The sequence below is a fragment of the Cydia strobilella genome, chromosome 10, assembly GCF_947568885.1.
Source record: "Cydia strobilella chromosome 10, ilCydStro3.1, whole genome shotgun sequence".
Classification (NCBI taxonomy): Eukaryota; Metazoa; Arthropoda; class Insecta; order Lepidoptera; family Tortricidae; genus Cydia; species Cydia strobilella.
The window spans coordinates 11,845,087-11,867,979 of record NC_086050.1 but is presented as its reverse complement, the minus strand read 5'-3'; the positions used below and the strand labels follow the sequence as shown (position 1 = coordinate 11,867,979).

The 22,893-nt window shown below is 37.9% G+C and overlaps 1 protein-coding gene across 3 annotated transcripts in view; it reads right to left on the bottom strand.

Annotated features, from left to right (window-relative positions):
- LOC134744542 (glutamate receptor ionotropic, kainate 2) overlaps positions 1-13,666 on the bottom strand; it is a 29,997-nt gene extending 16,331 nt beyond the window's left edge. For all 3 annotated transcript variants that reach the window (XM_063678361.1, XM_063678363.1, XM_063678362.1), the window contains exons 1-6: positions 13,365-13,666; positions 5,755-5,831; positions 3,103-3,258; positions 1,876-2,060; positions 1,422-1,579; positions 727-868 (exon numbers count right to left, since the gene is read on the bottom strand). In XM_063678361.1, the coding sequence (XP_063534431.1) occupies positions 727-868; positions 1,422-1,579; positions 1,876-2,060; positions 3,103-3,258; positions 5,755-5,830 (717 nt within the window). In that variant the 5' untranslated portion in view covers position 5,831; positions 13,365-13,666. The remainder of the gene's footprint in view (positions 1-726; positions 869-1,421; positions 1,580-1,875; positions 2,061-3,102; positions 3,259-5,754; positions 5,832-13,364) is intronic.
- Positions 13,667-22,893: the final 9,227 nt, after the last annotated feature.

Sequence of the window (22,893 nt, the reverse complement as noted above, 5' to 3'; positions counted from 1 at the left end):
AGACATCACATTTTCAAACCACCCACTACACATAAATGTTAATTATTGTCAATAGTCCGACACGCAACACACAACATCCGCGCACACATCCGAAGATAGATCCCTTGGCTTTAACTTTTGGATCACTGGTCCCCAAGTTGCCGATAAGTTAAAACCATCTTCCCTATTAAAATTTTTGGGGTGCTTCTTGATTTCAATCGCTTCTCGCATAACTCGAGGATAATAATGGCGTTCAGTGGAGACAACTTTTGGTTTATGATGAAAATAAATTCGCGATAGACCCATTTTAAATGTGATTTAATATGTGTTCAAAACGCGAAAGTTTTAAATGTTATAATTCTGATAGAAACGTCCATATTGTAGATAAAGCATAAGCACCCTTCTCTGATGGAAAGCTACATATAGGTATACTTCAAACACGAGTGTGTAATGAGTATTTAGTTAGGTCACCCGTATATAGTTATTGTGTTAAAACAATAGGGTATTTGACTACCAGTCAAATAAGTTTCTTTTTTCAAGCTGTCACGATTTTGCTACTATGAAATTTATATGAAACACTAGCATGTGACGTAACAATCAAATTATCTACTCTTTATAGTTCTATACGGGTTTTAAAATAGAAATGGTGTCTAAAAATAACTGCTGTCTACGTTTCTCTATTAATCTTTTGGTGCTTTATTTCATGCATGGTGTAAAATAATTTATTTTAAATACAGTCTGTATTACCAGAGAGGTGATGAGATAGCTGTGGTAGTCCGACATCATCCCGATTTGCTGTGCTTGCTGTAAGACATCTCGAATCCTGTCTGTCGCACAGTCTAGCACTATGTGCGACTCCGCCGAGTTCTTGATTTGCTTTAGTAGAGGCCTGGTTGGATAAACGATTGACTTCAAGTTTCGTAGGAATATGCAAACAAAAATCATAAGTAGTATTTTTTATAATAAATAAAAAGAAAGTCGAAAATCCGAGTCGAAAGTCCGTTTAAGTATTTAATAGCAGAAACACAATTATTTCGCATTATTTGCACGAAAATTATCCAGAATACTATATAAAACCATGCCAAAATCGTTGTTTCGTTTCATGTACTTATCTTTGTCGTTATAGCAATAAAGTTAATATGCTCGTAAATTTATCAGGAATTATAGTTATTTAATGAAATATGCAACTTAAACACGGGGTAATAAAACTTTCAACTAACATAGTTCCAACATTTACTGAACTTATTTGGCAGTTCACGGAGTTAATTTTGTTACCCGAATAATTACACATACATATTTATTTGTAACCTACCTGAATACCTATATGAATCGTTTGTTATTGACGTATGAAAGATTTTAGTGTTCCATAATCGAAAACAGATTGCCTTGGTATCTGTCTATACGTTCGTCACAAATTTGTAAAAAAAAAACTAATTACGTACCTGTAGTCATGTGAGTCCGGCAGTTGCCTCACAGCGACCGGCAGCTCCAAAGGCCCATGGGCTTTCAGTAGCTCCTGAAGCCGAACTAGACCGTCGCTATTTTCGTACACGATTGTAAACGACTTCCAACCCCACGCTCTTACCAGGTCCACATAAGCCTGTTAGTGACAAGTAAAATGAAATGAGAAAAAATCATGTCCGGCATCTTACAATTAAAATACCTAATCATGATGTAAACTGATTATAAGCACCGCCTTATCTCAATTAAGCATCTACATATACATTGTGTCTATAGTAATTTATTTGTTGCATACATCACGTGACATATATACTAGGCTCAAGGTAACAGGAAGAGGATAGAAGTTGACGAGACACGACTCGTGGTGCGTACGGTAGTCCCACCAGGTCAGGGGCGTAGCACCATGTGTCCCAGGAATGTGTAGAGCATACATACCCGGCTCAAGGCAGCAGGATGCGGATAGAGGTTGACGAGACAAGACTCGCGGCGAGTGCGATAATCCCATCGGGTCTCTAGATGGGGCAGCTCCATGGTGTCGCAGATAGACTGCACGTGCGCTGCCGCCGGGGCGCTTTGCGGACCAAAGATGGCCGCCACCCCGCTTCGGAGCAGGTGACATACTGCGAGCAAGAAGTTAATTTATGCGTATAAGCTGATCAGTTTCAAGAAAATTGGATGATGGATGTATATTTTGCCATCACTTATGAGGAGATACTTTTTTACACTCAGACTTCTTTCTCTTGATATTTATATTTGATAAAAACTATAATTATAATGATGAAATGTGTGAAACAACTCGGAAGATACCTATTGAAGTATGATATGGCGGAAAATATATTTATTCATAATCTCGCTGTTGGATTGGACGAGCTTAAGTCTCGAAATAACTTTTTGCAAAAGAGTAAATACCTAGTCAGAAATTTCTGTATAAGAAATAGGCTCATAAAAAGTTTCCCGAGCTACTTTGTATTCAAAAGAAAGAGTTGGTCATCCCGTCAACCCCTCTCGCTAAATTGGATGCTTACCTACAAACAACAGTACTTGTAGGGGTTTACCTGGTTTTTATATATGTATATCAAAAATATTCTAGATCTGTTTTGCTGTGCTAAATACCTGTTTAACCTGAGCAGAATACCATAAAATTATATTTTATGTTTAAGGGAGAGATATGTCTCAAAGATAATTTACTTCTACGCTAAACGGTTTTCCCGCACCTCAATCGTTTTAGAAAAACCCGAGTAAACTATCCTTCAAACGAAAAATATATTTAGACCTTTCTTCTCGAAATGGCGTTTGCCATAATAACTGAGTTATAGAAGGGCCACTATACGTTAAGTGTGGCAATATTTTACGAGTATTTCCCTCATTCTATTATTTTCAATTTATATACCTAGGTATTCGTTAGATATGTACGAAGTAGGTACAGTAAATGTTTCTGTTTCGTACCTACCAAAATTGTCTAATTTATTTTTACTCTAAGTTCTATTTGTTCCAGTAATTGAACAAAAATTAAAACTCGTACCTAAGCCGACTACAGTTGTCTGCTTCGATAGCTAATACATACGGCTCTGATGCTCTTCGGTATAGAGATCAACGTGTCGAGCAATTATCGACACACAAAAATTAGTTATGTATTTAAATATGTAAATGGTTCTAACTTACCTCTCTTGGAAGCGTGGAAGCTGTCCTGCGGCGAGATGGTCTCAACCTGCGCAAGCAGTTTGGCCCGCGGCAGAATAGCACGGTCTGCGTTGACGCGCTCCACGGCGTAGCGGAACGCTACCTCCTGCTTGTCATCTTCAGGATGGAACAGGCCACCTGCCACACATAGGTTAACCATGATCGTAATCCTAATTAATGGGAACGTAACAAAGCGACGCGTCGCGCGATGCGTTAAGCCATCTAATGGATTCAGTTAAAATGCATAAGACCATCTCGTTTCAGCGCATTGCTAACGTCCTTCAAATTGGCTTACCTTCGCCCAAAGTTTTAAGCCAATTACAATTACATAAATAAATGTCAATTCAATCTCAATTTAACATCACTCACTATCACTAGATCTAGTATAACGCTAATGTGCTCACTACTGCGCGACTGTGCTAGAATCATCGATTCAAAATCGATGGCTAGAATACGTAATAGTAGATTGTTAACCAAGGGTTGAAAGGCACCCATTTCTGCCGAGGTAGTTTGGCGCTCGAACGTAGTGAGAGCGCCAATAGTCCGAGACGGAAATGGTGCCTTTCACCCGAGTTAAACACTCTACTTTTCATATCGAATGCGAGGAACCCAAACAAGACAAGGCAATTTTGCTAAATCAGTAATTTTAGTACCTAATAAACATTTCATATGTGAAGATAAATAACCCCTAGCGAAAAACATTTAAATTGCAATATTTATAAAAACACACATATTTCAACAAACTGCAGTAATTTTAAAATGATTTGTTCATTATATTAGTATCAAAATCAGCGGGATTGACTCTAGCTTTTTAATTTTTTATTTTTTAGTTCTAAAACTTCCAATAGTCAATGGCATCCCAGTCATTTAGGCAACATAATAAAAGTATTTTTTAAAGAAATTTAAATATTAAATAACAATTTAATGAATAAAATAAGCAATTTTAATTTATATTTTATTTTATTTTCATGAATATATATTCAGTGCTAAATAACTTTAAAACCCCATTTAATATCGTACAAACGTTTAACTGTGGCTGTATAAGATTCTGCCTTTGCTCATTTACGGAAGCGTAAGGTTTAAAAAAATATTTTTAGTGTATTCCTTTTGGTTCCCCCCTTATAAAATCGAGTAAATACAATTCAACAAAAGAAATCAAGAATAATTTATTTTAACAATCTGCTTACATAATTTTTGATAAAAAACGATTTAATGCGGGATTAGTAAAATTAGAACAATTACCGGCATTACAATTACAGGCGGGGAATAAAGACACTATTTTTCAATTTTGTTTCCACCCAGTTGCTCGGGGGACGGGGACGCAGAGGAGTACACCACTTTTCTGCACTAGAGCAGAAACGTATTACTTTCTGCGCACTTTTTAGAACAACAACGACCCACTTTCAGAGCATGAGATATGAAAAAGAATAAATATTGTCAGACGACATAACACAAACTAGCTTTTACAGTTCCACATTGATCACAGGTACCCAATTGCATTCGCATTGTCGTAGTATAACACTTGAAAAATACTACGCCACGAAAATATTAAAAACGCATTTTTATTTCACTAATTCACTTAACATAACTTTAGTCTGCTCTCAACCAAGATCATTTACAAGAGGAAATATCTAGGTACCTAATCTAGGTAAACCTTGGTTTGGATGAATATCTATAACTTTTTTAACCAAAAAAAACGTATACATTTATCTCTCTATCCAAGGACGCTAACTAGGAAGCCATATCTTTTTTGTGAAGTTTCGTTCATTTGAAATAGACTTTCAGAAAAGACCTGATTTTTCAAAGCTTTGCATGTTTTATTAGGGTTCCGTACCCAAAGGGTAAAAACCCCTATTACTAAGACTCCGCTGTCCGACCGTCTGTCCGTCTGTCACCAGGCTGTATTTCATGAACCGTGATATCTAGACAGTTGAAATTTTCACAGATGATGTATTTCAGATATCCGCGAAAACCCGATTTTTATGACTTATGATCTTATGATAACTACTGACGCACACACGATATATGCGTCGACTTTTAAGAGAACCTTTAATACGTCATAACGAAGATATATACAAGTTTCTAGCTTATTATCTCTCATTCCGAGGTGAAACCCTTAATTGAACTAGGCCACAGTATGCAATCACGTCGATATACGGCATAGATGTGAGATTGCTATATTTGTTGATATTGTTGCTAGCGCATCTATACCATAAGTACCATAACTATGACCTACATAACAGAAATCTCAGCATATCGTTATTGCAGATGTCAGCATCGACCATTAGGATACCTACACCTATATTAGGTACTTATTCTAAGAATTAATTTTGACAGTATTTCATGAATATCACATCTACTTTAGGGTGTTTAAATAAAAGGATTTATTGTTCCTCGAAGTAATAATTATGAATCGAGTATTTTTGGTGTACCTACCCACGTATTTTACAACATTACAGGCCTGATTTCTTGATTGATATACCTATATTGTTTTATTCAAATTTAAAAGATACTTACTTTCGGTCAGTTGATGAACAAATTACATTACAATTGCCAATAAGACTGGTGGTAGCCACACTGGTATAAAGTTAATAACATACCTACGTGCTAGAAATATCCAAGTCAAATCCTTACCAATCCTTATCGTATCCGGTAACGCAGAAAGGTGACCAAAAAATAGGATCAGATAAATTGCCTTGGCTCCTCTCATCCTGAAACAAAAAAGTAATATTTTTTTCAATTTCTTATAGTTTTCAATAGTTATGGTCACCTCGATCTAACTTTTAGAGGGCAACGGGTAATTTAGACAAAACATAAATCAGACTATGATATATGATATCGGTTGGCCATATACCTAATTTAGATTTGCCCTTTTTTATTGTCTAAAAAATGCGTAATGCAAATGAGCCAGTTTGCGAAGTATGGTTAGAAAATCCTGTATCCTATATAATTTCTATATCCTATATAATCTGTATTTTTTTAATTTCGTTTCCTCACATACAATTAACATTGCAGGATGAACCCAATGCGATAAAAGTACCTATATCTAACAATCATTTTTAGGGTTCCGTACCTCAAAAGGAAAAAACGGAACCCTTATAGGATCACTCGTGCGTCTGTCTGTCTGTCTGTCCGTCTGTCACAGCCTATTTTCTCCGAAACTACTGGACCAATTAAGTTAAAATTTGGTATACATATGTAAGTTTATGACCCAAAGACAAGGGACCCAAAAACAAGATATGTAACGTAAACAAATGAATTTTAAACACGGGAAAACTTTTGGGGGGTACCTATAGATCACAGGAAAACCCATTAAAAATGTGCAGTCAAGCGTGAGTCGGACTTAATTACATAGTTTTTGATCCGACCCCTACGGGTTTTTTAAAGACATTTCACTCATGTTTCACATAAAATATACATTATTTAAATTGTGTAATGTACGGAACCCTTGGAACACGAGTCCGACTCGCACTTGGCCGGTTTTTTTATATAAACACTTAGGCATACAATTCAGTGAAGAACTCTGAAGGCTAAAGGGGGGATTTACAACACGGAGTCTTACACGTGACGAGGTACCCAGTGATTTATTAGTCTTACAAACCAGTTTTGTCAGTAGATAATGGTGGCATGGCAAATCAACATTAACAGACTCATGAATAGTGTTTCCCTGTCTTGGTCTATCTACCTATCTATCGCCCAACTTTATTGAACGTGTCAGTTAAAAATAACATAGAAGCGCGTGAAGAAATCAAATTCCTTGACATTACGTTTTTTTTCGAACTACGTAAAAGCAGTACCTTGTACAATACTCCGGCACGTGCTCAAGGAAATCAATTAGAAATGCCGCGGCATACTTGTGGTCGGGTGGGGAATGTAGGGCAATTGAGCATCCACCGTTGGCGCATTTCAAGAGCTTCTCATTACTTGTACAGAGTAATTATTGCACATTATTTATCCATGAATACGTACGTAGTCATGTCTCAAGAACGTGACTACAAAATAAATCATTTTAAAGGACTGACGGCATTAAGAGGAAAGAAGACGGCCGTTTCTCCATACAGACGTAGTCCCCATTTTCCTCCCTGGGTATTGACATTATGGAAAATATTTTTACATACTTTTTGACATTTTTTGATTATTGTAAAAATTAGGAGCGGAAAACATATTTCATACAAAAAAATCAAACATAGGGGCATAGTTATGGTTGCAGCACCATGCAAACTGAATAAAAATGGACGTAGTTTTGCACAATCACGGAGCGTTTGGAGTGCGTCCAGATGGCGTGGCGCGCATTTGGTGTACGTTTCTAACATGGACGGTCACTCCTAAGTCGCCACTCTGATACGTCTCGCATGACTACATAGTCCATGACATAAGGATAATTCGTCAACGATTTAAAATAATCCTAATTGACAATAGCGCTAGCCCTAATGACATGCAGTTTGAGCAATACACATACGAGTACAAGTAAAGCATTGTGTGCGATTGCCAAGTCATTATATGTGTGTATTAAAAATATAAAGGTATCTAATATTGTTACGGTTTTAACACCCCCTGGCACTGACTAAAATAACCGACTTGGTTTCACATTACATCTCAAAACTTTTTTGTAGTAGAAGAACTGCGTTGCGAGACTTGCATCTTTTTACATGTAATGTTTTTGATGGGTTTATCATTTACAGGGTGTTTTTTCAACCCTCAGCCATATTCTGCGATGTGAATATATAAGTCATACTTGTACTTGAGCAATTTTTACTATGGGAGAAACGATTTCATGAATCGCTGTTTCATACATTTTGTCTGAGAGCCAAAATATTTTTCGCGTTTCAGGGTTGGTCCCAGTAAAAGTTGGTTAGCATGACCTATATATTCACCTCGCCAAATTTGGCTTAGGGTTGAAAAAACCGGCCAAGTGCGAGTCGGACTTGCGCACGAAGGGTTCTGTACCATTACGCAAAAAGACGGCAAAAAAATAACGTTTGTTGTATGGGAGCCCCACTTAAATATTTATTTTATTCTGTTTTTAGTAAGTATTTGTTGTTATAGCGGCAACAGAAGTACATAATCTGTGAAAAATATCAACTCTCTAACTATCACGGTTCATGAGATACAACCTGGTGACAGACGGACAGACAGGCAGCGGAGTCTTATTAAAAGGGTCCCGTTTTTACCCTTTGAGTACGGAACCCAAAAAAAAAAATCCCGTATAAATGATTATAAATTATAAAATATGATAACTTCGATAATATGGTTCAATGAGTAGTTTTGTTTCTGTCGGGGGATAGTTGCCTCCCTAAACAGTAATTTTTATACAAAACCAGGTACACGAGAGAGGCGTAAAGAGAGACATGTCTTACCCTCTTTTTACTTGGTTACGATTGTTTTTATATCGAATACTTTCGCTAGGTTAGGAGGCCGGTTCGAACTTTCAGATTGGTATCAATTTGATCTTCTTTTGACATTGTTCAGCTGCGCTTATATTGTATTGTTGCGAGTGGGGTCTCTATTGTTTGACATAATTATTGAGTCATAATGTAATGATTGTCATATTATCATTAGTCATAATTTGGTTTTTCTCAGAAAAGCGTAACTTTTCAGGATTGCCATAAAACAAACCTAACCTAACCTATCTATAGGATAACCCGAGGAAAATCCTGAAAAGTTAACGGTTTCAGAATTATGACTAATGATAATATGACAATCATTACATTATAACTTTCAATAATTATGTCAAACAAAGGGACCCCGTTGCGAGTGAGATGCGCTGCGAGCTGCGAGTCATAACAAATAGATAACAAATCAATAATAAGTACGTTTTTATAGTTTGAATGCGCTCTGAAATCGGATAGTTTAATACTTTGATAGTGGTTTTCTCAACCTAGTTCTGTAGGTATAATATAAGTACAGAGGCCCACTGATTATCAGTCCGCCGGACGATATCAGCCTGTGAGTTAGAACAAAAATTTGACAGTTCCGAACACCTGACAGGCCGATATCGTCCGGTATCACTGGTCAGATCTCGTAAGCGTAGCTTCGAAAATATAATTTGCTATATCGCAATAGCGGAGGAGACGGATGTTGACTGAAGAGAGAAAGATTTAATTTTCGAGCAATTTCCGTTGCATTTGTGTACCTATATGTATGTCACCGTAAAATTGCAAGCGCCCATCAGTTTACAATCTCGCTAGATAGTTAAATTATAAACTGGCAGTAGAAAGATTACAAACTAACGTAACCTAACCATCGTTAGAGTGTAAACTAACAGTTTGAACGGTTTACAATCTTACGGTGTCATATATCAAGTGCAGTCACTCGCAAAACGTAAATAGGTAGGTTTTTAAGACAAAAATAATTGTAATCAGAAACAAAGAAGAAAGATTCGCTCCTTGAAGACAATAAGGTGATTATTAAACTCAAATCCAATATAAAAGTAGGATTCTAATATTTTAAGATTACCACGTATTTACTTTATACGACATTCGGGTATTTCTATTTAAAGTACTCCCTAGTTTTGTGTTAGAAATGGGAATTTTCATATTATTTCTACTCAACTGTCTAGGTAAATTTCAACGGTTTATGAGAAGCCTGGTGACAGACAGACAGCGGAGTCTTAGTAATAGGGTCCCGTTTTTACCCTTTGGGTAGGGAACCCTAAAAATAAAGACATATACTCACTGTTTAATGGTGATTTTAAGACAAATCTTTGCAATTATTTTCCATCGAGTCGATTCCGTTCAATCATGTATCGAGTACGGCCACGGCATTTGAAATATAGTGAATATTTACATTTTTTTTTGCTTTACTAAAACAGTGTTTCTTAAAAACTGCTTAAGTAACATCAATTTCAAGGACATTGGGCGTTGACAGCGCCTTAGGATTCAATGCCAGTGCGAGCTAAGTAGCGTAGGCGATAATACGGGAAAACCCGTATATAATGAAAAGCGCCTACGGACAGAGAACCCACCTGGCGGGTCGCTGGCAGTGAATGTGTTCTAATCTATTTATTTTTTAAACTACTTATGTAATTTAGCATGTACTTTTCATAAATAGAAATAAAGCTCGGCCTCTGAAAGTAATTTAAGAAAATATTCAGTCCAAGACATAAAGAGAACTGTTGTTTTCATTATGGAAACAAGATTGTTGTTCTCGGTGATAATAACGTACGGTGGTAATAATACGATCAATGATCATCAATCTACGTCGGGCACAACCACAGATTACCTTCTAGACGGCGCATCGATTAGAGACATTAATAGAGATTCTTGTGGCGCAATAACACACTGCCGGCTCTCCGGGTCGCTCGTAGAATGCAAAGTATGAGGTTGCCAGGAAATCGACATTATTTGCATGCGGCGACCAGCGACCATACGTACTCTGAGTGAATACATAGGTCATGTCATAGTGAACATGTGATTTGGAACTTTTGTTTGGAAATTTTGATGGTGGAACAGGTGCTTTTTACTACAAAGCAAACCAAAAAATCTGCTGTTCCACAGAAAACATTGAAATGTGTTTCGCCGAAAGGTACTATGACTCAGCAGCTTTTTTTTGCGTATTCAACCCTCAGAGTATGGTCAAACATAACAAAATCGCTTTGTATAGAAGTAATATGTCTTATAATTACTAATCTCGTTCCCCTACCGACCATTCTTAACAACCCTGTGGTACCTTTTATTATACACTGTATTCTTGTGCAATCACGTACATCTGTACCTAAGTTAGAATAGCTTTCCGGATGGAATATAGGGTTGTTATGCGCGGTTATACAAGTTTTCTTTAACGATCCATGCATGCATGCGTAGTCTGTGGGAGGCAGTCTGTGAGCAATTGGGCACAAACCTTTTTGACCCGTGCAAAGGGAGCCCTAGCCTACGGATTTGTAAATGATTGGTGAAACCCAAATCGAAGTCACACCAAATCAAATATATAGTCATGTTTGTAGTGTCCTTATTATTAATGCTATATGTTTACATATGATACAAAGTAATTTTTGAACTGAAGAGCTTTGCTAAGGTAAATCTAAATAAATTGTTTGAAGATATTCTACTACAGACTTATATACTACACACTTCGAGCAACACAGGGAAGGGAGTCGGCAATCGCACTATTTCCCCTCTGCCGAAGCACATGCCCAACTGGGCTTGCACACAACTAGTGCGGTGTGTGTTGTGACTCATCCATATACCAAAAGAGATCAAGGTGTGCAAGATTTGTCTTTGACGTTTGTCATTTTCTTTGTATTTGTATCATCATTACAAATAGGATTTTGTATATAGTGAGTGAAAAGTGCGACTGTGTGCACGTTTCCCCCCCGCAAAAATGTCAAAACAATTTGTACGGTAAGTATTAATTAAGATATCGCTTGGGCTCCTCCCTTCCGACGTGTACGTAGGAAGCCGGTGTTGCTCGAAGACTACACACAACTTCGTAAGTTGGGAAGCGCTTATGTTAATCTATTTTTGTTACGCGTCATTTGCAGCCTAATACCATAACATATTATCAAAAGAGCATAACTTTTGCGGTCATTGTTCCATATTCTCTGCTATTATAGTATATTTATAATGGCTACAGGTCTATACAAGCTTTTATTTACTACAATAATATTCTCAAGGTATTCCAGACATTCTAGTCAGGCGTTGCATTGCGCATTGCGTTGTGACTGGTGTTCCAGTTTGACAAATTAAATGGGACAGTATGTTTAAGATTATGACAGTTGCCTTCATATAATGATTCGAACAGGGTATTCAATAATCTAAACGCAACTCTATTGTCAAGGCGTAAGAGTGTATATGTAGATGTTTGAGCAGCTGGACTTTTTTTGTACCTAATGAATAACTTTTTAACAGTACATCTTCTTCTTAGTCGGTGCACTCTTGCGAGAGTGGGCGTGGTCATCATTGTGACTCACGATGAGTGATGATCTTGGTTACGGCGCCATTCGTCGCGGACTGTAGCTTTCCGAGTACATTCGTGAACCGAGCCCTTAATTGTGGCCTTGATCTGGTCTGTCCATCTCATTGGTAATCTACCACATGGCCTGGTGCCTTCAACTTTTTCACGCACTAATATACGCTCTATGGAGTCATTACCACGACGAGATACATGGCCGAAGAAGGCCAAATTCGTGACTCCATTGTGGTTGATAGGCGCTGTCTGAACAGTACATAACACAAATCAGTTGTTCTTTTATTTTCCCGCTTAAACTGCCTTTTAATAACACAAAAATGAACGCGTTATCAATTAATGTCTAATTCATTTAAAGCTCCGTTTTAATAATGACAGTAGAAACAAACGAATAATATTCGATTCAGAAGTAGCGTAATCCATAATAATATTATAAATGCGAAAATGTGTCTGTCTGTCTGTTACCTCTTCACGCTTAAACCGCTGAAACAATTTAGTTGGAATTTGGTACAGTTTAAGCCCCGGGGTAGGGGTACATAGGGTAGTTCTTATCCCAGAAATCATCCTTTAAGGGTGAAAAGGGGGGTGGAAGATTGTATGGGAAATCGATAAAAAGCAAATTGGACAAAAAATAACCTACCCATATTACTAACTCTACGCAGACGACGAAGTCGCGGGCAAAAGCTAGTTTGTCCATAAACATTATATTTTTTTAAATGAAAACTAGTTTATGAAATAAAACTATGAAAACGGATTATATCGCGTATATTGAATTTATAATACATCCCGACGTTTCGAACCCTTTACAGCGTTCGTGGTCAACGGGTGACCCACCCGGAGAGTCAGTCTGGAGAGTGGGAGTCACCCGTTGACCACGAACGCTGTAAAGGGTTCGAAACGTCGGGATGTATTATAAATTCAATATACGCGATATAATCCGTTTTCATAGTTTTATTTCATGAGTAACTATCGCGGTAACCGAAGATAATATTATGAAAACTAGTTTAATTGTTATTAATGTTATTATCAAACCGTTAGATTTGCTAAGTAGGGCACATGCTCTTTACTAATATTATTATTATCTAAGTTAATATTTAGTACAAAAGGTTACAAGTATTATAAAATGGTATAATACTTCAATGTTTAGAAAACGTAAATGACAATAACGAATATTCAAATAAATCCAGATCTTATTTCATACACGTTCCAACATATTATGCATACGTCACGTCGTCTCGTCGTTAGCATCATCCCTTCCATTTTTCATTCAGAGATAAGTCTAATAGAATCAAATGTGATCTCAAAATATTGAAAACAAATCCCATTACAACAATACTCACTTAAAACTCAGCAAACACTTGTAAACACGCACTGGTCACAATAAAAAAAATTAAAAATAATTCGTGGTCATTATGGCAGAATCCTTTAATGTCAGTTGAGAATTTTGAGGAATCGCTGAGTGTTTTGACACTGGCACTCGATTGTTAGGTATCGATTCATGTGCGCTCGAGGCCGGTGTGGGGCGGCCGCCCGCGCGCGAGTTCTGGCGTTGGCTGGGCGGGCGGGGGCTGAAGCCTTAGCGCGCCTGCGTACGATCCCTACGCTTTATAGCGCACCATCCATGGGAACTAAATATTATTTCCAAATAGATAGATAGATATATGATAAAGCGTTTATTTTATTGCTGCAAATACACATAATTTAGAAATATAGTCAAACAGACCCAATTAACAAAATACACAATAGATTAAAATATAATACAAAATCTTATAAATATTAGAGACATAACACCAACAGGAATAGTGGAATGACTTGCACTGTGTGCATTGTAGCAACAGCAAAAGGGTGCCGTGTCAGCTATACGCTTCACTCTTTCGAGCAAGGCACACTGATATTTTGCCGGAACCCAGATCGCGTGATGAGTGTGATGTAAAAGTGTGGATGAAGTGGTAATATAATAATACTAGAGACCCGTTGCGGCGTCAACACGCCGCTAGAGTATGGTTCTAAAAGTTAGGTTGCCTGTCCACTGGAGCGGAGCGGTAAGCGGGAAAAAATCCAGCAATAGAATTTCATTAAAATTTCAGAGCGGAGATTTTTCCTCGCTCATCGCTCCGCCACCTCGCTCCGCTCCTGTGGACAGGCAGCCTAAGACTGAACGCTTAATGAAATCAGGAAATGTGACGTCTTCAGATGAATCACTGGCTGTCACTATCAATAAATCATCCCTTAAGGGTGTAAAAAATGGGGTGGAAATGTATAGTGTGGACCAATTTGGGGGTGAAAAAAGGATGGATTAAAAAGCAGATTTGTTTAAGAATTAAGATACCCAAATTACTAATTCCACGCAGACGAAGTCGCGGGCAAAAGCTAGTTTCTTATAAAATGGCGACACGTTTGTATAATTTTAGCGTATTATATTTCGGTCGCGTAGCACCTACCAGCATGTTTTGTGATCGTTAGTTTTGATGCAAAATCTTTTCGCATCTTTCTAAACTAAAAATCATGATACGCGACCGCGATATGATACGGTAAATCAAGATTTCGTGGATAGGATGCCTTCTTGTCATTTGGCTCTCATGCCTAAAATTTCATAGGGCTAGAGTATAATTTATATTTAATTCTCTTTTTCCTATTATTCATGAGACAGAAGTTTACAAACATTTTACAAACATTCCGTGACATTCCGTGTCTGGGCTATACCGCGAAAATCGAAGTTCAATTAAATTGCGGGCATCTTTCTCTGTCACTCTAATTACGCCTCCATTGGAGTAAAAGAGAAAGATCCCCGCAATTTGCGAATTTCGGTTTTCGCGGTAGACCCTCTGACCTAATAATAGACTTAGTATATAAATACACGTAGTTATAGACATGAAACCGAGCGACCAGGAGTAAGAGAAAGACATATTCATGTATTGACAGTTTCATGTATGGCAGCATAATCCTTTTTAGGGTTCCGTACCCAAAGGGTAATAACGGGACCCTATTACTAAGACTCCGCTATCCGTCTGTCTGTCACCAGGCTGTATCTCACGAACCGTGAGCTAGACAGTTGAATTTTCACAGATGATGTATTTATGTTGCCGCTATAACAACAAATACTAAAAAGTACGGAACCCTCGGTGGGCGAGTCCGACTCGCACTTAGCTGGTTTTTTCTCTTTCACTCTTATAAATTTCGGTATTTCGCCATCGCCTCCATTTCATTCGGCATTTTTTCATGGTCGGGTTATGCCATCATAGCAAACCCGACCATGAAAAAATGCCCGGTCGGTGATAAAGATAAAGCATGGCACTATTTTCTCTTTTTTCTTATAGGAATCGCAATAAGACTATCTTTCTCTATTAAAGAGTGCCAGGCCCTTGAACCTAATTTAGTTTTTTTTTAATTTACTTTTTTGAAAGTATGTACAACGACTGGACCGCGACCTTGGTACCGTCAAAATATCTCTTTCTCGCTCTCGGCGTACGGCAGCCCACCTTAAGCGCCTAACACATTACCGCACCGCACTGGTCATTGTGCGATGCACCTATAAGTAAGAGCGAGAAAGAGATATTGCTTTCTCGTTCTTACTTATGGGTGCGTCACACAATGACCTTGGTGCGGTGCGGTAATGTGTTAGCCGCTTTATAGCCGTATTTAACAGACTATCTTAAAAGCCGTTAGAGACTACCACACCTCACCGCAGCCTTGGTGCGGTGCGGCGCACGTATCGATAGTGTGCAAGGTTGTCACTGTACATACGTTAAGGACGCAGCTATAAGTTAGAGCGAGAAAGAGATATTTTGACCGCACCAATACGGTTTTTCGAGATATTCTCTTTCTCGCTCTCACTTATGGGTGTAGCGCACCAAGATCGCGGTGCCGTGCGGTAGTCTGTTACGGCTTTTACACACGATCGAGCACACACGCCGCACTGTACCAAGGGCGCGGACCGATGCGGAAAATGGGGTTGGCCGGTCGAAATAATTAACAGATAGCTGTCAATCCCTAGAATTGTGTCAAATTTTTGTTTTTTTAATGCCCTGGATGCCAGCCCTTTAAGCCAAATCTTATAGAAAAAGGGGCAAGCTATGATGGCGCCATCTCTGCAAACCTTTGACAGTTGCCAACCCCATTGGCTGACCGTTTACCTTAAAGATCCGACATCATTTAACATCCTCATAAGAACAAACCTCGCCGTACGTGCTTTTTGAAGTAAATATAGATGCTTTTCCCCACCGATTTGTATGGTTTATGGTGGCCTGGTGGGCTACAAATTCTGTCCCTCACGGGCGCACGCGGTACGCTACTTCTAAAGGATCCTACCTTCTATGTGCCAAAGCAACAATAAAATAAACATGTGTCATTTTGATGAGTACGATGTGGATGACACATGTCTGACATGTTGTCAAACACAATAATAAAATTTTATGGTGTTTTAATATAATATTTAGTGTGGACAGTGTGGTGTATGCATGTTACAGTCTCAAAACAAATATTTGAATGGATTGGATACCTTACATACATTGGATATAGGTTTGAATTCAATTCAATCTCAAGTCGGAACAAAGGTCACGTGTTACATTTTTTAAAATTAACATTTTAGTACTTTTTCGGGAAAAAATCAAAAAACTAAGAGCTTATTGCAAATCTGTAGCATGAGACGAATCTAATGACATAATATGTCATTAGATTCGTGTCATGTTATATTATAATTTATTAAAATCGAACCATAACTGTAGATCTGATGGGATGAACAAAAATCGGCCTCGCGTAATATATATATAGAAGATAGATGATACAGATGTTGAGTGATAATTGTTTCTAAATTATATAAAAAAATGGAATAGTACGTTGTAATGGGAAATAAAAAATAAAATAAATGTTTGAGCACGGAATATTCTTGTATATTATAGGTAAAGATAATTATTAAATTACTTTAATATATCCAATGTCTTACTTTTACAGTAAATAGATGTAATAAAAAGAATCATTTTAATTCAAAGCAAATTCAACATATTTCTGCGACCATTTCGTAGCCCGCAGTTGCTGCTGTGCGTTGACTTTGTGTTAAACTAGACGGAGAACTAGGACTACGAGAACAGTATAAAGTCCATTCTCGTTAAATAATGTCGGTCCTCAGAGACCGAGACTCTACACGCTTAATATGAGAATTTCCCTCCGATGCTTGAGGTCATAGCTAATATTAGCTAATAGGAATAGGTTTCTGACGTGGTCACTATAAGTAATGTTGGGTTCCAAAATCGAATGAAATGGGAATGGAATAAGATGGGATGGGATTAGGAAAAGCGTATACCTATTTTATATATTTGAATAGATAGGTACATCAACTAAGCCATTCATTCAATGGATGCAAGTCTACGCGAGCCGCGCCGCGCCGCGCCGCCTGTCCCCGCCGTGCGTTGAACTCGCGAGCATTCGCATCGTCAACGCAAATTGTCTTTTCATTATTCACGCCGCGATTCTTTCGCCCTTTCACATTCCACAATAAAAGTTTGTGCATAAAAATGAAGAGTGCAAGGCTAATCAAAGCCTTTAAAGGACCGGCCGACAATTAACCCAGACGCCGTTGCCGAACGGAATGAAAAACGGTACAACTGCGCGTTTTGTTTTGACAAAACACTGGCGACTACACGGAAAAGCTGAAGTTTAAGAAGGATTTGGAAGATTTAGAGGATCGCTTTCTGTGCTCTTAATCACAGCTACTTACTTCTATCTCGGCCTAATCGGGCAAACGTCTTGACAATTAGTATCCTTAGGTATTTGATTGAAGTATGACAACGATTAAGTAGGTATTTATTTTTTATTATTTATTTAAATTATTTGCCACATTATTGAAATAAGTTCAGGTGGGATAAACAGTGTATTTTACTTGGGGCAAGCGAAATCGTATGAGGAAAGTCCTACTACGTACCTCAGTTTTTTTTAAATAATTCTATTTAAGAGTTAGGTTTATCCTTAACAGTTTATTTCCCCTACAAGTGTTTCTAGTATTGTTTTTTATCATCTCACATTACCAGAAGTACATAGTTAACTTATTAACTACAACGGTATATCATATTAAATCATTTCCCGTAAATTTTTATCAATATTCGAGTCAAGTGGAGATATTCTTAGAACTTTATCTTCCTATTTCAGATCGCTTCAAAAGGAGCGTCTTCAGTAATATTTTCAGTATAAAGCTAGTTCCCGGGAGAGTTCGAGATATCTAGGCTATTTGTCTAGACTCGAGATGAGCCGGATTTATTATTATCACTATAGATTCTTGCTAAAAAGTGGTCGATTGATATGGTTTTTTGAGTGACGACAGTAAGTATTGAGAAATCGGTTGATAAACCATAAAATAAAATACATTAAATAAAAGAAAAGAAATATGTAAAAATAAATATAAAGATAAATCTATATTTAAATTGATTTATCGTACAGTCACCGACATGACTAACTGAGCCATTTCGGGTTTATTTTACATTGGACATGTCATACCGTTAGTATTGACAACCCAAAATTAGCTCGAACCTAAGATGGATCAACAATTAAAGTTTGTGACCGTACCAATGAATGCAATAAAACTGATTTGGCCTATTTTCCAAGTCGTAAAATAGGCTAAACAAATTTTGCATTTATTGATATTTATACATTGACAATACTAAAGGCGTCGTAAAATTTCAATGCTATTAACAATACTATACCTATATCTCGTATAAACTCACGGGTATATATATCCCGGTCATTTGATAGGCGTGCGTGGGGATACAGATCCAACACGTAGAGGCCCTTTGGAGAAGTTTGCTGTTATGTAATACACCTGCTAGAACCCATTCACGGGTACAAATAGATACCCGTAAATCGGTCCCAACAGGCGCAGGGGCTATTATAAACACAGTGGAAAAGAGTGCCGGTTATGGTGTTGAAGTTTGGCTAGTCAAAAGATTGGGCTATTGCTGAGAGGTCCGGACACCTGCCATAACAATGTCTCTACACGTTATCGAGGCAGGTGGTGACTCGCCGCCGACTAGATGGGCCCCTGAAACTGCCGTCGTGAAGACGACCAGGAGCAACACCATATTATTATTATACTCTGCAATATATGTACAACGTGCTTATCGGAAAAACGTGGTAATATGACGCTCTAGAACAAGGACTTTTTAGGGTTCCGTACCCAAAGGGTAAAAACGGGACCCTATTACTAAGACTCCACTGCCTGTCTGTCTGTCTGTCTGTATTTGTATTTCTGTTGCCGCTATAACAACAAATACTAAAAACAGAAACAAATTAATATTTAAGTGGGGCTCCCATACAATAATCGTGATTTATTGCCGTTTTTTTGCTTAATGGAACCGAACCCTTAGTGCGCGAGCCCGACTCGCACTTGGCCGGTTTTTATTATTTGCATCGCCGACACCGCGTTTACCGCGATGTCTACAATACAATGCTGACTCTACACATACTCTTGACACAGATTATATAATACTATGCTCTTGACGAGAAAACCATCATAGGGCAAAACCAAGACCATATTTGTAACAGCCTGAAATAGCGTGATACAAAACGAAAAATACATGACCATATTTTTATTAATTATTTACATGTCGGGTAATAAACCAACCTACAAACAAATGCCAAATGCCAGAAGTAAGCGGGGATTTCGCGCTGGATTCAGAAGCCATTAAAGTTTAATTCGTTGTATTGCGAGCGGTAAATAAGCCGACTGAAAAAAGGTTGCATAAATATTTTACCTTCACAAAAATATTAATAGGTTATGAACTCGGTAAAGCGGGAGAGGGAAACGGGAATTTGTATGTTTTTACGGTTAAATAATAATTGAGATCTGAACTCGACAGAACGCAAAAACCTTTGGTTTCCAATAATTGGCACTTCAATCAGCAGCGAAAGTAGCGAAACACGAGTTTCGAACATTTCATTTTGATGTTTTTTGTGCATGTGGGTGTACCGGTGTAAGTGATTAATAATACCTATCATACATTTATATACACTTACTGTAACCCACATTGTACTATTTTGCCACTAAGTCCACAAACGAAGCAAAAAGCTGTTTCATTACAGGGGAGATGGACCTCTTAGCATTGGCTTGCCATCCATCTAGGAGAAGGACACTCCAAAATTAAAACCCGGAATGGAGTTACCCTAAGGCGCGAGTAGGGTCCAACCTGAAATAAGTGGCAGATTCATGCAGCCGACCTGCCTCCACACGTATTGGCTCGCCTTTGCTGTGGGTTAAGACAGTGAAGCCGAGAGGTTAATGCAGGTGCTGGGCATCCCTGCGTTTCCTTAATTCCATCCCAGGCGGTGTAATGTCCGTAAAGAGGTCATTTTGTCTCCGGTGTTACACCATAAATCGTCTGCAATAGACGCAAAGGCCAATGTAAATTTTAACATTGTTCCAAGTTATCATTCAACGCACGCAACGGAACGCCTAACATAACTTAACGGCAATGGCTCCAGATCAGATTGTTTGTTATCTTATTCTGGTGCAAGGGTCAAAGCCACTCGTTTTTCCTGTCAGTATTAACTATTGTATTTCCCAGTACCAAATATTATTTATTTGGGAGCTAAAGACTCACTGCACTTATTTATAGTGAAGTTTAGTTGTTAAAGATTGCGATGTTAATTCAAATGAGATAAGTTAAAAATATGTATCCAGTGCCAGAATTGGAAATAAATTATCGCCATTTTGAATTTCTGCATTTGTAGCGCATTGGGTTACAATTATAAACCGATGTCCGAGGATGGCTTTGTAATAAAAACGTAAAAAAGGCCGCCTAATATACTATGAAGTAATAGATAATTAAAACGTAACAATGTGTCTAGTTATTATTTAAACTCTACACTCTGTTAGTTATCTGTTAAAGTCCAGTCTAGGCATGTTCATTTCCTTAGTCAGATACTCAGCTTCCAATAGTTATCTGCATTGTTAGTTCAGTAACTAAGTTTTAGGTCTTAGGTATTGTGGGTATAAATTATAGCATCTTGCTTTACAGTATAAAAGCGTTTAGTTCAAAACAAAACATTTAACCTATTTTGAGGTTTGGGGCTTGGAAAAACAAAATAGGTTAACTCGGCCAACTGCCTGTTAAAACAAAGAAAATATTGCATTTTCCGATCGTCTATTTTAAAGAACGTCATTATTTCTTTAATATTATGATACAAAAACCATATAGAGTTATGGTCATGCTTTCGCCGCGATATAACAACAAACACTAAAAACAGAATAAAATAAATATTTAAGTGGGGCTCCCATACAACAAACGTTATATTTTTGCTGATTTTTGCGTAATGGTACGAAACCCTTCGTGCGCGAGTCCGACTCGCACTTGGTCGATTTTTTTTTCGCTATGTCAATTACTCTTACTTTAGGTAGTACAAACAAACAAATACAACGGATCATACTGAGTCTGTGATACATACTCTTCCGTGTGTGTTGTTATACTACGATATTAATAGCATTGATGAATTAATAGTATAGAGACCTTGACCTCAGAGACGCGAATGACCTTGCTGATTAGATACGTCTGCCCCGGATTCTTGCCTGAGGCGCAACTGGAGTAGGTACGTTAATCGAAAATAATCTCGATCATGAGTGTGCGTAATATAACCGCGTATAACTGGACCACAAGATCTGCTAGACAGTGTACTGGACTCTCTGAAAGGTGATCGGAAAGCGTTGTGAATATATGTAATTAAAATAGATAGGTCGCCTACACGGTTATGGCGTTCGATCCTAGCCTTGAGTGCTTAGCCAACATGCATGCCAATCGTTCAGGATTTAACGTACGCCCTAGCCGTAAATATGTAATTTTGCTCCCTTGTGACCACATCTACTATTACACTACTTACCCACACACACACACACACACTTACACTTATTACTTTCTCGCACTAGTGCGTAAACGAGCACTTTTCGGGCATATGTCGAAAGTTTAAAGGGCCATATGTACTGTAAAACGTTGTACGATACACGTGCGAAAATGTAATTCGCAACTCGTGTCGATTTAAAACACTCCCTGCGGTCGTGTTTTAATTTATCGCCACTCGTTTCAAATTTCCTCTTTTCCGCACTTGTATCGTAAATAACTATTGTTCCCTGGTTTTTATGTGTTGGTCTAGGTGTACTCTTTAGTACTGTCTTAAATAGCTTACCCTACTTGTGGATTATATCAATCTAAGTATCGCATGTCAGCCAAATAATAGTCAACTGCCATATAGGGCTCTGGGGACTCCCCCGACGATTGCAACTAATTTGATAGATAGATAAAGATAAAGATAAAGATAAAGATAAAAGATATTTATTCGTGACGATCACAACACAAGTACGAACATGTACAGACAACAACAGCAAGAAAAGAAGAGATCATCAAGTGTGCATCACCAAATGGACCCAACTCAGCATAATGCTAGCTATAAAGCCAGCGCTGGTCTTCCGTAGGGCCCATTCGGTGATGCCACGACAGATAACACAAATTTGCTGACGTCTTTGACATTAATAACGGTAAATTTTAGGTGTATATTTGAAACTTTATTTTCAATTTTCAAGTTAGTCTTAAGATTTTTAATTATATCTATCACCATCATATCAACTTAAAGATGTCCGCTGAACCTCCGCTCCGAAGACTCCCCAGAATACCTATTATCAGAGATAATTTATCACAAATATCACAATATGTACTCTCCCCTTACCTGCCGCTATCATTTGAGATCTGCTTTTCTGGACCTACATCTACAGTCGCGCCAACTGGTGAGCATAATGATGAATGTTTGAGGTTTTGTGAGAAGATGGATGCACGTCCTTCAACTGTTTAAAATGTGTTAATTATTTATTTTTAAATGTTAGTATTGTAATTAAAAAAA